General features: G+C 50.4%; 1 protein-coding gene across 1 annotated transcript; it reads left to right on the top strand.

The window, feature by feature from the left end:
* The first annotated feature begins 12,334 nt into the window (after positions 1–12,334).
* Eif4e1b (eukaryotic translation initiation factor 4E family member 1B) lies at positions 12,335–15,485 on the top strand. Its single transcript, XM_032884924.1, is given in 10 exon segments — positions 12,335–12,359; positions 12,362–12,435; positions 12,484–12,549; positions 12,551–12,603; positions 12,605–12,880; positions 13,106–13,201; positions 13,759–13,822; positions 14,649–14,762; positions 14,883–15,022; positions 15,318–15,485. Coding segments are annotated over 10 exon segments (1,023 nt in total). The 3' UTR covers positions 15,433–15,485.

Here is a 15,485-nt window from a genome sequence, read left to right on the forward strand (position 1 = left end):
CCCCCTCTTGTGGCCGCGCCGCCCCCTCTGCCTGACTGACAGGGGGCGGGGAGGGTGACATCTCCCCAGAGCAGGCGAGCCTCCAAGGGAGGGCCTATGACGTGCAGCCGGGGACCCTAGTGCTGGAGATCTGTAATCTTTGAGAAGAGTGGGAGGGGGCAATGCGGCGAGTGAGGACTGGGGAAGAAATGATGCGGTTGGCCTGGGAGTTCAGATAGATTGGAATCTTAGCTGCGTTTGTTAGTAACTGTGGGATCTTGAACCGCCTCCCTCACCTCTTCTTGTAGAAACAAGGAGCCTGTCTAGGCAGCGCTTGGATGGGTAGTGCAGGTTCGAGGATGGAAACAGAGCTAAAGAAAAGCAGGGTTCAAAAAAAAAAAAAAGAAAAAGAAAGAAAAGCAGGGTTCACATCTCAGGGTGATGCTGTGTGATGCTCTCACGGCCATGCAGAGATAAGAGGCAGGAAACAAAATAGATGTCTCCACACTGGAACCACACAGGGTTACTTCAGCCTTTGAGAGGAGTTAGGAAGACAGAAATGCAGATGGAAGAAACAGGCTTGAGGCAGGGTAGGTAGGCAGCGAAGGCCTCTTCCAAGAAATCACTTGTACTAGAGAGATCCGGGAGAAGCAACAAGGTAGACCTAGACAGCTGAGGGTTAGATCCACAGGACCGGACCCTCAAGGGACCCTCAAGGGCAAAGGCCCCGAGGCGCCACCACGCAGACCGGCAGTCAGGAGGCAGGGCAACCTAGAACCAGTGTTGAGGAGGACCCAGACAAGGACACTATGGCTTATGGCTATGAGAGAGGATTCCAGATGGACCCCAGTCAGTTCTATAAAAGAATTATGCGCACGCAGGTGTGGAATCCCAGATGAAAGGGGCCCTGACAGCTCAGGGAGTCAGGGAAAGGAGTAAAAAGGAGGTGGCACCTAATTTGGGGCTGGCGGGATGGGTACAGTTCCCTCCCCTCCCCCTGAACAAGATCAGAAGAGCACTTTAAGCTAAGGATATAACACAGGCGAAGGCAGTGGCCACGGAAGTGCTGGGCGTTTGAGAGACGAGGTGTGCCACCCTCAGACAGTAGGACACGGGCAGGGGAAATGCTCATGGCTGTGGTAGGGCTGTCAGTTGGCAGAGGCTTTAAGAAGGCCAGTTTGGCAGTGTTTCCTAGGACTGTAAATGCACACTCCTTTTGGATCAGCCGCGCCCCTTCCAGGAACTCGCCCCGTGGTGGATCTCTCTTCTCCTGTGTGCACACTGACACGTGTGCAGGGATGGACACTGTAGAAAACACTGACAATGTTCTCAACGTCCCCTTAGAGGTCTGGGTGCTTCCTTATGGCCAGTGACACAGTGTGATGTGGTTAGGAGGTGTGAACCAGAATCCCCATGCACCAACACACCAGTGAATCAAGATGGCGTTAGTGAGAAGCGGGTGCAAAGATTGTGGGTGTTGAGCAAGCTAATTGCGATAGAAAGTGATGTTACACATTTATATATTTAACAAGTAGTGTGTAAGAATATGGTTTTATGTATATCAACATGCATTTATTATATATAAGTATTAGCATGTTAAATATGCAAGTATATATGTACACACTATATGTATTTATCACAGACTATTTGCATTATGTACAGACACGTTCCATATATATATACACATATAGTTGACCTTCCCTACCAAAGAGCTCTGTGACCTTAGATTCAACCACCAATTAATCCAGAAGACCAGCTGGAGAGATGGCCCAGTGACTGTTCTTCCAGAGGACCAGAGTTCAATTCCCAGCACCCCCATGAGGCTGCTCACCATCGGCTGTAATTCCAGCTCACGGGGAATGCCTGTGGAGTGTGCTCACCTGTGCAGACCCATACATAGATACGTAATTTAAAAAAATTTAAAACAAATTTTTTTTTTGGTTCTTTTTTTCGGAGCTGGGGACCGAACCCAGGGCCTTGCACTTCCTAGGCAAGCGCTCTACCACTGAGCTAAATCCCCAACCCCTAAAACAAATTTTAAACAAGAAGGAAAACTGTGTAAACAGGTACTATGCTGAACACAATTTTTTTTTCCGTCATTATCTTTTAAGTAATAGTTACCTAGCACTGTGCTGTATCAGGTCTTAGAGGTTCTCTGGGGTGATCAGAGTCTGCAGAAGGTGGGGTGCAGCCTATATGTATTGTCACACCATTGTCACATGTGAGGACCTTGAGCGTCCACTGATTTTGGTGCCTGCCGTGGGTCCTGGAATCAATCTCTGAGAATATCCAGGGATGTTTGTACACATCCATCACCAGAGAAAGACATCACCAGAGAATGACAGCCACAAAACTACTCACTGAATTGTCCTGGAAGTGGGCAGAAAGTGGGAGGCCCAGAATGGATGAAATTCATCGGGCAAAGTTCTGCTTCTTCACTTTCTTTGTGCCGTTTGGTCATTTTCCCAAGTTTGGAAGGGACATGGCTTCATGACATTGCAACTGTCCCTTCCTGTGTTTAGGGACTCACTGCCTTCTTAGTCAGAGCCTACCCAGACAATGCCAACCTCTGCTACCCCAGCTTCCTCACATGAAGGACACACGGCTGGCACACGTAGCCGGAGACTGGTCTCAGCAGGGAATGCAGGGGTCTGTTCTGATGAGGAGGGGTAGTGGTGGTGGTGACAGTGACCATGGGCAGCAAAGCCACTCTTGCTGGAGTGTCCAGCACCAACAGAGTAAGCAACTGACCACAGCCCTTGTGGCCCGCTAGGCAGTGGGTTCAGCATCACTTCAGGCTGCATGGTCTCTGTGGGGCTTTCTGTCTTCCCAGAGATTGTAGGGTGTTTGGTCGTAGATGTCTTAGATGATTAGATGAACTGGTCAGAATTCCTGTGGCCTGCATGCAGAGTCCTGGATGCCAGTATTGGTAAGGTAAGATGAAGAACACAGGAGAGCAGGTGTCTTAGGGTTTTACTATTGGGAGCAGACACCATGACCAATGCAAGTCTTTTTTTTTTTTTTCCGGGGCTGGGGACCGAACCCAGGACCTTGCGCTTCCTAGGTAAGCGCTCTACCACTGAGCCAAATCCCCAACCCCAGCAAGTCTTTTTTTTTTTTTTTTCTTTTTTTTTCTTTTTTTTTCAGTGCTGGGGACTGAACCCAGGGCCTTGTGCTTGCTAGGCAAGCACTCTACCACTGAGCTAAATCCCCAACCCCAGACCAATGCAAGTCTTAAAAGGACAACATTTAACTGGGGCTGGCTTACAGGTTCAGAGGTTCAGTCCATTATCATCAAGGCAGGAACATGGCAGCATCCAGGCAGGCATGATGCAGGAGGAGGCAAGAGTTCTACATCTTCACCTGAAGTTTCTAGAGGAAAACTCACTTCCAGGCAGCTAGGAAGAGGGTCTTAAAGCCCACACCCACAGTGGCACACCTACTCTGAGGCCACACCTACTCCAACAAGGCCACACCCACTCCAAGGCCATACCTCCAAATGCTACTCTCTGGGCCAAACTCATGCAAACTACTTACTACAGCAGGTCAAGAGGGAGAAGGGAGGAGACAGAGATGAACAGTTGTTTGTACCTCACAGCAGGACACAGGAAAACGTGGGATGATTTGGGAGGGGGGTATTGTAGTTTTGTTGTTTTGTTTGTTTGAGGTAAGGTCTCGTTATAAAGCCCAGGTTGGATCCAACTTACAGAGATTCACCTGCCTCTGCCTTCTGAGTGCTGGGATTAAAGGGCTGCACTGTCTGACTAAATTCCTATTGTGTAAGTTGGTTTAAGGGTACAGCCCTTCGTGGCGTGGGCAGGCATGGCAATGAGAGCTGGAGGTCGCTGGTCACAGTGTCCACCTCAAAGAGTGTGTAGCCAGAGAGGATGCAGCAGAAGAGGACGACCAGAAACATGTGGGAGCACTGCCTGACCACCTCTCTCTTCTTTTCTTCTGTTCTCTCCTCTGCGATGGGATCTTGCTTTAGTCCAGGTTTTGAGTCTAGCGATCTTCCTGCTCCAGTGCTGGGATCGCAGGTCTGGACCACGAGGGCTGACCTTCACTTTCACTTTGCAACCGCTGCCGGCTTGGGGAGAAAAGGGCTCTTGGGTATGGGTGGCATGGCTGGAGAGATCATTTGTATGACAGTGATGCTCAGGTCTGGGGACGGTGTGAGGCGATCAGTGGGGACAGTAGGGAGCACCTGTTTCAGACCGTTTGTCTAGCTGCCTGGAAGACAGTCTTCTCCTGGCTGCCTTATGCTCAAGATGCAGAACTCTCAGCTCCTCCTGCACCATGCCTGCCTGGATGCTGCCATGCTCCACCTTGATAATGGACTGAACCTCTGAACCTGTAACCCAGCCCCGGTGAAATGTTGTCCTTCTAAGAGTTGTCTTGGTCATGGTGTCTGTTCACAGCAGTGAAAGCCAACTAAGACAGTGCTTAAGGAACCCCCCAGAGCAAAGAGGAGGCTGTGCTCTCCAGAGAGCCTACACAGCAGAGCTGACTGGTTATGGTGTGGGGCACAGCTTTCTCAGCAAGACCTGGCCACTGACATCTCAAAATCAGAGCAGTACTCACAAGACCTTCCCAAGCTTGGTCCAACTAACATTTTCTCGTGTAAGGGCAGATGGGGAGGTCACCAGACATAGTGACTCTCCTCCTTGCCATGTCCCCAGCTGCACATGGTCTTGTAGTCTCTGGAGCCCTATAGTAATAGTAGGTGGAAGGTTGGTTGGGGGACTGTGGCATCTGCTGTGGTGGGTGTGGTGTGCTCTTCCATAACGTGTCTGTTTGGGGGATCCCCACCCTCTTGTAGATAAGTCCAATAAACCCATTAGTTCATGAACTGGACACAGTGGAGTTGCCTTTGATCTGTCATTGGTGGTCTATCTGTCAGGCTCAAGTGTGCATTCTATTGGCTGATGGATAGTTCAGTGAGCGGTTCTCAATGCTAAGAAGGCTATAAAACGAGGGGTGGGTTGAAGAGTGCCCGGGCACAGCCTCTTTAGATAGGGTGGGCAGGAGCTGACGTTTGAGCCAAGCTCTGAAGGACAAAGAGGGAAAATCAGTTGTCTAAAGAGACCTGGGGTTGTAGGTGTAGCTCAGTGGAGAGAGGGCTGGCTTAGCATACACGGGGTAATGGGGTTCATCTCCAGCACCCTTTAAATAAGGGGTGGTGGCATACACCTGCAATCCCAGCACACGGGTGGAGGCAGGAGGATCCGAGTTCGGAATCATCCTCAGCTACATAGCAAGTTTAAATCTATGGCTGGCATGGGCTCTGAGACAGGGAGGGAGGGAAGGAGGGAAGGAGTATGGGGAGGGAGGGAGGGAAGGGAGAAAAGTAACTTTTTTTTTTTTTTTTTTTTTTCGGAGCTGGGGACCAACCCAGGGCCTTGGCGCCCTAGGCAAGCGCCACCACTGAGCTAAATCCCCAACCCAAAAAGTAACTTCAAACGCAGAGGCTGAGGCAGGAATGACCTTGGCCTGCTGGAGGACCATGATCACGGACGCTCTGAGGTGGGATCATGCTGGCCTCCAGCCTGAACTTTGGCTCTCATCCCAGCTGTCCAGGAAGAGTTAAACTATCAGATCCATATCAGACGACTTCTCTGAGACACACAAAGAATGTTCTAGAAGGAAGCAAGATCGAAAGAAAGGAGAGTGTTCAGATGCTGCTGTCCCCGCAGTGGTGGTCAAGGCCAGAGCCGGTGGGGCTGGCTTATCTGGGGTGGGGACAGCCCAGAAAGAGGAATAAGCAGACAGGAAAGTTTTAGAACGGGAAGTGGGGTTCACAGAAGACCTTCTCTCTGTGTGGGATCCAAATGGATAAAATAATCCAGACAACCTGTCTCCAGAAAGACGGCTCCCTAGAACCGGGGTGCTTTTGTGTAAAATAGTAGTGAAAACAGAAAGAAGAAAAGCAAAAGAATAGATGATGGAAATACAGGTGCAGAGACGTCATGCTCCGACCAGGATGAGGCAAGGGATAAAGAAAACGGAGTGGCTTCCGTTTCAAGGAGAGAAACACGGAGAAAGATCCAAGCAGATTGCGATTGCTTCTTTGATCCACTGGGAAGGATTATCTCACTTCAGGATAGAGGTGGCTACTTTCTGAGAGGACCGCTCACAACAAAACCGAGTGTGAAGGTAGGCATTGTCCTCTTCATGGAGTAACCAAAGTGGATGTTTAGCCACTGTCCTGTCCATGAGCCATACTTGCAGTGGGGAGTAGGACAGTAAACCCTGCACTGGAAGAACACAGAGGACTCTGCTACTTCAGCATGGAGGAGATACAACACCCAAACAGAAGGCCCCTCGACCTCTTTGTATCGTGGTGCTGGGAGCAGAGACACTTTGTAACCATCCTGATGAACCTGAGAAGCAGTGTGGAAGAAACCTCATGGGATGCTGCCCGGAGCACAGACATCTCCCACCACCTCTTTGGAACTGTGTAAGGCCTGCAAGCTCTTCCCCTGTCTTAGCCGTCCTAGAGGCCCTCCTCTGTGTGAGAGGTAAAACAGTCCCACAAGGCAGCGTCAGTTCCACCACTACAGAAATTCCATTGGTGTTCATCATAAAACTCTTCCAAGTGACTATCTGACCTTGATGTCAAAATACACTTGAGAGCGTGTTCAGAATAATTTTTCTGATTTTTGTGGAGTTTGTGAATTTTACCAGATATTCTGAACTTGCTTATACTTCAAAACTTTGACAGAGGGACCATGAATGGTTCAGCAGGTAAAGGGGCTTGCTGCCAAGCCTGATGGCCTGAGTTTGATCCCTAGAACCTACATGGTGGAAAGAGATAGCTGTTGTTGTCCTCTGATCCCTGCATATGCACTCTGGTATGCTTACCCATTTACACTAATCTCCACTACAAATAAATTAATAAGCAAATGTAGGGTCAGTGAGATGTCTCAGTGGATAAAGGTGCTTTCTTGCCTGACAACTTGAGTTCAATCCGTAGCATCCATATGGTAGGGAAAAAATAGAACTAATTTCGCTAAGTTGTCTTCTCTCTCTCTCTCTCTCTCTCTCTCTCTCTCTCTCTCTCACACACACACACACACACACACACACACACACACACACACAGACACACACACACAGACACACACACAGACACACACACAGACACACACACTGGTGGTTTGAATGAAAATGGCCTCCATAGGTTTATATAGCTGAATGTTTAGTCCCCAGTTGGTGGAATTGTTTGGGAAGGATTAGGAGGTGTGGCCTGTTGGGGAGAGTGTGGCCTTGTTGAAAGAAGTGTGGCAGTGAGGTGAGCTTTGAGGTTTAAAAGTGCAGCCTATTGCAGTTAGCTCCCTCACACTTCACACTTGTGGATCAGCACCACACCTGCCGACCTGCTACCGTGCTCTCTCCTGTGGTTATCATGGACTCACCCTTTGAAACAATACATCTCCCTTAAATCCTTCTTTATAGAAGTTGCCTTGGTCATGGTGTCTCTTTGCAATAATATAAAAGTAACTAAAACACACATACAGACACACAAAACCAATTAATAATAAATTATAAAAAATTGAAAGTAAATGTAATGTAATTTAAAATAATAATAATAATAATAATAATAATAATAATAAAGCAACTTGAGTCTGGAGAGATGGTTCAGTAGTTAAGCGCACTTGCTATCTATAATTCTAGATCCAGGGCTCCTGATGCCCCCCTTTCTGGCCTCCTTGGGTACCCACATACATGTGCACAGATACAGACACAGAAGCAAATTAAAAAAAAAAAATCTTAAGTAGATTGAAAACCTTAGATCCTTGACTTTTTTCTGAAGATGTGGGCTATTTGAAGAAAGCACCTAGGTGGGTTGCTTTCAATTCATCAATGTGGGGGTTGGGGATTTAGCTCAGTGGTAGAGCGCTTGCCTAGCAAGCGCAAGGCCCTGGGTTCGGTCCCCAGCTCCGAAAAAAAGAAAAGAAAAAAAAAAATTCATCAATGTGTACGCTTAAAATATACTTGACTTTTTTGGGAGGGAGGGCGTTCTGCTGTCCTGCAACCCATTCTGTCGACCGGGTTGGCCTTGAACTCGGGGATCTGCCTCTGGAGTCTGCACCACCACCGACTGCTCAGCTACTCGATGTCTTTATACAAAGATTTACTTATTTATATCTTTTTTTTAAAGATTTATTTATTTATTATATATAAGTACACTGTAACTGTCTTCAGATACACCAGAAGAGGGCATCAGATCTCTTTACAGATGGTTGTGAGCCACCATGTGGTTGCTGGGAATTGAACTCATGACCTCTGGAAGAGCAGTTGGGTGCTCTTAACCACTGAGCCATCTCTCCAGCCCTACTTATTTATATCTTATGAGAGTGTATGAGAGTGTTTTGCCTGCTTGTGTGTATGTATGTGGTGCATACATGTACACACTCCACAAGTACCACATGCATGCAGTGGGGCCTGTGGAGACCAGAAGAGGATATTGGATCCCTTGGTACTAGAGTTACAGACGGTTGTTAGCTACATGGGTACTGGGAATCAAACCTTGGCTCTCTGCAGCAAGTGCATTTAACCACCGAGCTATCTTTCTCATCCCCTAATCCATGAATGTCTCATATCGCCTCCCTTACCACATTGCTCACAACCCTGCGTACTCTTCCTCTCTCACCATCAACAAGGCGCCTGATTCTCCTTGTAACGGTGGGTCAGTGTCATCCATCTGACACGGGACTTTAGTTCAGGTTTGCCTGCCTCTTCCTGCTGGCTCGTGCACTGCCATATACACCCTCGGTTCTGGGGCACCCCTCCCTGCCCCCTCCCCCCACAGACTCGGTCCTCATTTATAAACCACGACAGAGGCAAAGTACAAAGGATAAGGAACTCTGAGAGGGAGGGCTGTCAGAGAGGGACTAGGATACTAAATGACTCAGGCTTCCTAAACAAAAGGCTCATGGTCTGATACTGACTGACCAAAAGCACAAATAGAAACAAAGTAAAAGTTTTAAAAAGAAGGAAGAAATTTCAGAGCAGGGCTGGGATTCAAGAGCCTCGGCTTCTCAGCCTCACTGAGCTACCCCGGGAAGATAGGCCTGGCTGACCTTGGCTAAAAGCCAGATTCCCAGCAGGCCCAGGGACTTGCTTTTAGTGCCTCTCCTTAGTCACCACAGTCCAGGCTGGACAATGTAGAAGGTGGCATTATGCCTGGAAGCCACCCTGTGCCAGGAGAGGGTCACAGCTCTGACGCAGCTGAGACTGTGCCCAGCCCTGGAGAGAGCTGCTCCCTTACTCTACCAAACACAGACCCACAGCATCACCCTGCCTGGCTTCCTCCAGGGCTGTCTGTGCCAAGGCAGTCCATGGTGCCATTGAAGGGCTCTATCCCTGCCTTGAATTTGGGCCCTGGTAGTTGAGGGGAACACAGCAGGCCTGGGGTTGAGCCAGGTTTCAGACCTGAGCCTTAAGGGTCTGGCAGCATCTACTTCCTGTCTCTGGGGATGTCTGCCCTGGGAACCCAGCCACCACCACACAGTGAGAAATGAGCAGTCACCACACAGAGCTGAGGCAGAAAGCCTACAGCTGCACTAGCGACCCCATGTGAGTGACAGATGTTCTCAGCCTGGAGCCATGTGACAGCCTAGCCTATTTTGCTTTGGAGTAGAGAGGAGCTGACCCCACAGGTACTGCCCAAACTGCAGATCTGCAAGCACAATAAATGATTCTTACTGTAGTAGGTCACTAAGACATGGCTGTGCCACGTGACACTAGGGAAGTGGATTGCTGTCCTCTTCCCTTTCAATACTTCCAGACTTAACATTTTGCCAGCTGACACGCATTAACATCCTGGTGGGCGTCCTCAATTATTTTCCTGGATACAGTCTCCGAAGTAGCCCGAGAACCTGACTGCAGTGGTTAATCTCAGCCGCCACCCCCACCCCCATCCCACCCCACCCCAAGGGTTTCTCTATATAGCCCTGGTCTCGAACTTACAGAGATCCTCTTCTTCCTCTGCCTCCCAAGTGCTGGGGTTAAAGGCGTGTGTCATCACGCCCAGCTTTGTGGTGGTTAATTTGGATTGTTTATTTAGTTGGCATAAAAGCACTATGCCCAGGGCTTTAGTGAGGTACGACCTTTGGGTGTGTTTGCGAATTCATCTCCAGAGAGGACTGGCTGAGGGGGAAAGGCTGCCTGCCCATGGGAAGCACCATTCTGTGGACTAGGCTATGGTGGTCACAGGTGACAAAAAGGGGGGAAGAAAGCCAGTTGTGTATGTTTCCCTTTCTCTGCTTTCTGGTCCATGAAAATGTGGGCAGTGCCTTCCCAGACACAAAAGACTGATTCCCGTGAAGCGTGAGCCAGATGAACTATTCAGAAACGCAAGTTTTCAGACTGAGGCCAGGCCCCAGAAACCAGAAACCTGGGAGCTAGCTCTGTGTGGGGGTGGGGCTATCATCGAAAGGTCAGAGGGCAACTTAAGGAAGCTGATTTTTCTCTACCATGTAGGTTGCGGGGATTGAACTCAGATCCTCGGGATTGGTGGCAAGTGCCTTTACTGGCTGAGCCACAGTGTCAGCCCCCAGCAGCCCATTTTACAAGCCCTGTGGCCCACTATGATCCGTAGGGAAAAGACCCACCCCACTCTTAAGGCTCATTCCGATCCTACACTTGATCTCTTCCCAGCCTGTTTCTCTTTCTCCTAGAAGCTTGTGCTGACTGAGGTCTGTGCAGGTCACAGAGAAGTCCCCACCAGAACCTGGCACAGAGGGTATGGCTTTAAAAAACAAAATGGCACCAGGGTTGGAACCCAGGGCTGCTCAGCTCCACCCATTTTTGGTGCCCATTACTGCAGAGCCTCGTGTCCCAGAGATCATGGTGTGGTTTGAGATGTGGGCTGACAACCATGGATTGTCAGCTTCCAGTTGAGCATTCTACCTGCCCCTCTGGTTGAATAGCATTTGAGATCATGGGAGACTCAAAGCTTAGCTTCTCTGTTCCTAGTTGGTTTTTTCCGCCCTGGCAGGGAGAGCTCTCTCACCTGATATCCATTGAGCAGTGAGCCAGGCCTTACTCTCGACCTCACTTCTGAGTCCTTTATCCACCTCCTGACCTTCCAGCTGAGGGAAACGAGGCTCCTCAGGTTCTGTATCATGGATCAGCCTAGGGAAGGATTTAACATGATGGGTGACTGTACCAGTCACTCTGCCTGACCAGTGACATCCAGGTGAAGAAAACTCAGATGAGTGTTTTTTAGCAAGAGGCAAGGAGGGTGTCTTAGTCAGGGTCTGTATTCCTGCACAAAACATCGTGACCAAGAAGCAAGTTGTCGGGGAAAAGGTTTATTCAGCTCACACTTCCACATTGCTGTTCATCACCAAAGGAAGTCAGGATTGGATCTCAAGCAGGTCAGGAAGCAGGAGCTGATGCAGAGGCCATGGAGGGATGTTACTCACTGGCTTGCTCCCCTGGCTTGCTCAGCTTACTTTCTTATAGAACCCAGGACCACCAGCCCAGGGATGGCACCACCCACAATGGGCTGGGCCCTCCCCATTCATCACTAATTGAGAAAGTGCCTTACAGCTGGAGCTCATGGAGGCATTTCCTCAAGGGAGGCTCCTTTCTCTGTGCTAACTCCAGCTTGTGTCAAGTTGACACACAAAACCAGCCTCGCCCGTTACCAAACCCACTAAGTTCTCAGAAAAAGCAGGAATGGGTCTTTTAATGCAAATGTCTCCCAGTCCCTAAACATTAGCAAATGATTAGCCTTTTGTTCTCTGGAGTTTAATTCTCTCAGAGCTCAAGCTGACTTCCTCAGGTTAACTCCCTCAGTACTTGATACTGGCCTTGAACTCCCGAAGCCTGGCTTCCCAGGGGCACTCACGAGCCTTTTCTCTAGTTGCTACTTTACAAATTCAACTGCTTCTAGAGCCAGATAAATACCATTGGATAATATTGAGGGCACAAACGGAGGGTGTAAATGGGACAGGGCCCGTGTGTGTGTGTGTGTGTGTGTGTGTGTGTGTGTGTGTGTGTGTGTGTGTGTACACGCATGCACTATGTAAATGTTGCTACCTCTGTCATCCTAGTCTGCTTCAAAGTCAGGCTCTCCTCAGGCCCCCAGATAGATACCCTAAGAGCAGACCCCAAACACTGACCCTGACATCTAAGTCTTACCCTCTGCCTGAGGGCAGGTTTTTCTTGGCACAGCTATGCAGGGTGATGAGCGATTACCTTCCAACTGGTAGCTCCCCATCCCACCCCATCCCATTCGCACAGATTCCTCCACTCACCTGTCTGCCCAGGTGGGACTGAGTTTTCTGGTTAAAAGCAGGGAGCTGTGAGTCTCTTAGCTGCTGGTGGAGTCCTGAGCCTTGTCATGGCTGCTTCCGAAATTGTGAGTCTACCCACCTGCCTTTCCCAGAGCAAATGCCTAGCTGGGGTGCAGAAAGTGGGGGTCAGGGGTCAGCCAGAACTAGAGTTTACAAGTTATTATTATTATTATTATTTTTTTTTTTTTGAGTCAAGGTTTCTCTATGTAGCCCTGGCTGTCTTGGGACTCACCCTCTAGAGCAAGCTGGTCTGGAACTCAGAGATCCATCCGCCTGCCTGCCTCTGCCTCCTGAGTGCTGGGATCAAAGGTGTGCACCACCGTGGTCTGGCTACAGCTCACTCTCCTTTCTTTCTCTGGTCAGATGAGCAAAGCTGAGGGTGAAGGGCAGGAGGAGGAGGAGGAGGAGGAAGAAGAGGAAGAGGAGAAGGAAGAGGAGGAGGAGGAGGTGAGAGAAAAGCCATCAGAAGCAACAGCGGAGGGACTCCAAGGAGAAGCCAGGGACCTGCCTGGATCCCTTAAGACCGTGAAGCAGAAGGCCCAGAGAGAACATCCAACCAAGCTCCCGAGGGAGCTGCACCCGCTGCAGTTCAGGTAGTGAGGCCATGGGGACACTGTCCTTTGGGCCAGCCTTTGTGCCTCTCGAGCTTCCACTCAGGGGACTTACCCCAGAGGGTAGCTTGTAGGGATAACCGACTTCGCACACCTTGTGGGGACTGTGTATCCCAGATCTCCCCTCCTGCTTTACAAACTTGGCCTCCCAGACACCGCGGGGCCTGGACATTGCAGCGCCTTGACCCTCCGTCTCCTACTCCCCAGGTGGGTTCTGTGGTTCTTCAAGAATGATCGAAGCCGGGCCTGGCAGGACAATCTGCAGTTAGTCACCAAGTTTGACACTGTGGAGGACTTCTGGGCGTGAGTGTCTGCCTCCAGGAGCTCTGACTTTGGGGGTCCAAGGCATCATAGCCTGTCGCTTTCTCAGGGCCTTGTCAACATTTGCTGGGAGCTAAGGGTTGGTAGGTCCTCACCAGGCCATGGCCACCCCCTTGAAAGCTTCTCGGGGTTTAAGGAGAACCTGAGGTCTGGAGGAAGCAGGAATGAGCCCTGCTACTCTGTGAGTGACTTTGTGGCTCTAACTAGGGTTCTTCCGCTCTAGAAAATCGGCTTGGCTATCGTAAGGGTAGGCCGCTGCCTTAGTGTGTGCGCCCAAGCGAGCTGAGAAAGGCCACGCAAACCCAGGACGGAGGCCCAGCTGGGATGCCCTAATGATGCAGACTTCACCAGGCTTTTTAGTTCAGACAGGTTCCCAGCGAAGGGATTCCAGGTGGCAGGGCCCCCATGTATGGGGAGGCCCTGGGAGGGAGGAAGGAAGTGGTTGGAAGGTAGGTGTAGGGAGGAGTTGGAAAGACAGGGTCAGGGGAACCATGAGCTACAAAGCCTTGAAACGTCTGTGTGGGGTGGGGTCTTTCCAGGACGTACCGCCACGTCAAGCTGGCCAGTAAGCTCTCTTGTGGCTGTGACTACGCTCTGTTCAAGGTAGGCTCTGCTCCAGGGACTGATTCCAGGGCTCTTTCCCTCAAGGATAGCTGAGGGGTAGGGTGTGGGCAGCTACAGATATGTGAGTCTAGAGAGGAGAGAGCCTCAAGGATGGAGCCCAGGTTTTCTTTTTTTTTTTTTTAATATTTTATTTATTTATTATATATGAGTACACTGTAGCTGTCTTCAGACACACCAGAAGAGGGCATCAGATCTCATTACAGATGGTTGTGAGCCACCATGTGGTTGCTGGGATTTGAACTCAGGACCTCGGGAAGAGCAGTCGGTGCCCTTAACCACTGAGCCATCTCTCCAGCCAGAGCCCAGGTTTTCTTGACCTGGCTTCTAAACTAGCATGGACTTCAAAACGGCGCATGCAAGGTGGTCTGGGGGGACGTATTCCTTAATGTCCCGTCTCACCTTGGAGGCGCTGCCCTCCGCATTCAGAGACTGCTTCAGGTGTCTTCTGCCTAACAAAGTTTGCAGACCGCACAGCTAAGCTGGGATATCTTCCCTAGCCCACAGAAATTCTGACTCGGAGGCACCTTAATCCTGTTCAGTAAAGGTGACAAGCACATGTATGAGGTTACCAAAGGGGCTCAGGGGGCTGTGGGGCTCAGCGGGCTATGGGGTCAGGGTCTTGGAAGGGGTCTGTGTGGAAGGCTGAGTGGTTGGAGGTGGTGCCTGATGGGCAGAGGGGAGGTAGGTAAGGGAAGCCTGTCTAATTAGGCCCTGGGTATAGAGCAGACTAGGCTCTGTGCAGAGGGAGCTTGGTGTCCACTTCCCTTTAAACAAAGGGAGGCAGTTGATCTGCCCCTCCCCACAGGAAGGCATCCAACCCATGTGGGAAGACAGCAGAAACAAGCGGGGTGGCCGCTGGCTGCTCAGTCTTGCCAAACAGCAGCGCCACATGGAACTGGACCGTCTGTGGCTGGAGACAGTGAGTGGGGGAAGGGAAAGAGATGCGGTGAGAGCCTTAGGAAGGGGCGGTGGCCTCAAAGCTGGCCGGGTGGAGCCTGTATCCAAGCTGGGGCGCTCACCACTCCTCTTTCCGGCCCAGTTGATGTGTCTACTCGGGGAGAGTTTTGAGGAATACAGCGGGGAAGTGTGTGGCGCCGTCGTCAACATCCGCACCAAGGGGGACAAGATTGCCCTGTGGACAAGTGAAGCAGAGAACAAAGCCGGCGTGATGCACATCGGGTGAGGGTCCTCTCTCCTCCTGTAACTGGGGGCTGCAAGGGAAACCTCTGGAACCCGTCAGACGGGCTCTCCTTTCTTCCTCATCCACTCGTACAAAAGAAGTAGGAATTTAGACCCAAACTATGTTTAATTAAAGTCTTCAGTTTCACGGAGGGGTTCTACTGGGGATGCTGGTCTAGCTATGAGTAAGACGTGCAAAAGCAGGTGAGACTGGAGCTTGGAACCAGGGAGCTATCTGGACAAAAAGAACGGGGCCTGGGTTGTGTCCACCATCTTGCTCTGTCTCCCCCACTAGGCAGATATACAAAGAGCGCCTGGGCCTCTCCACGAAGACCATCATTGGGTACCAGGCCCATGCAGACACTGCTGCTAAGAGCAACTCTTTAGCCAAGAACAAGTTTGTGGTGTGAGGCAGGCTTCCGGACGCTACTCACCTGGGCACCCTCCTCCTCCTGTTGGTGGA

Source organism: Rattus rattus, chromosome 14 (assembly GCF_011064425.1).
Source record: "Rattus rattus isolate New Zealand chromosome 14, Rrattus_CSIRO_v1, whole genome shotgun sequence".
NCBI classification, from domain to species: domain Eukaryota; kingdom Metazoa; phylum Chordata; class Mammalia; order Rodentia; family Muridae; genus Rattus; species Rattus rattus.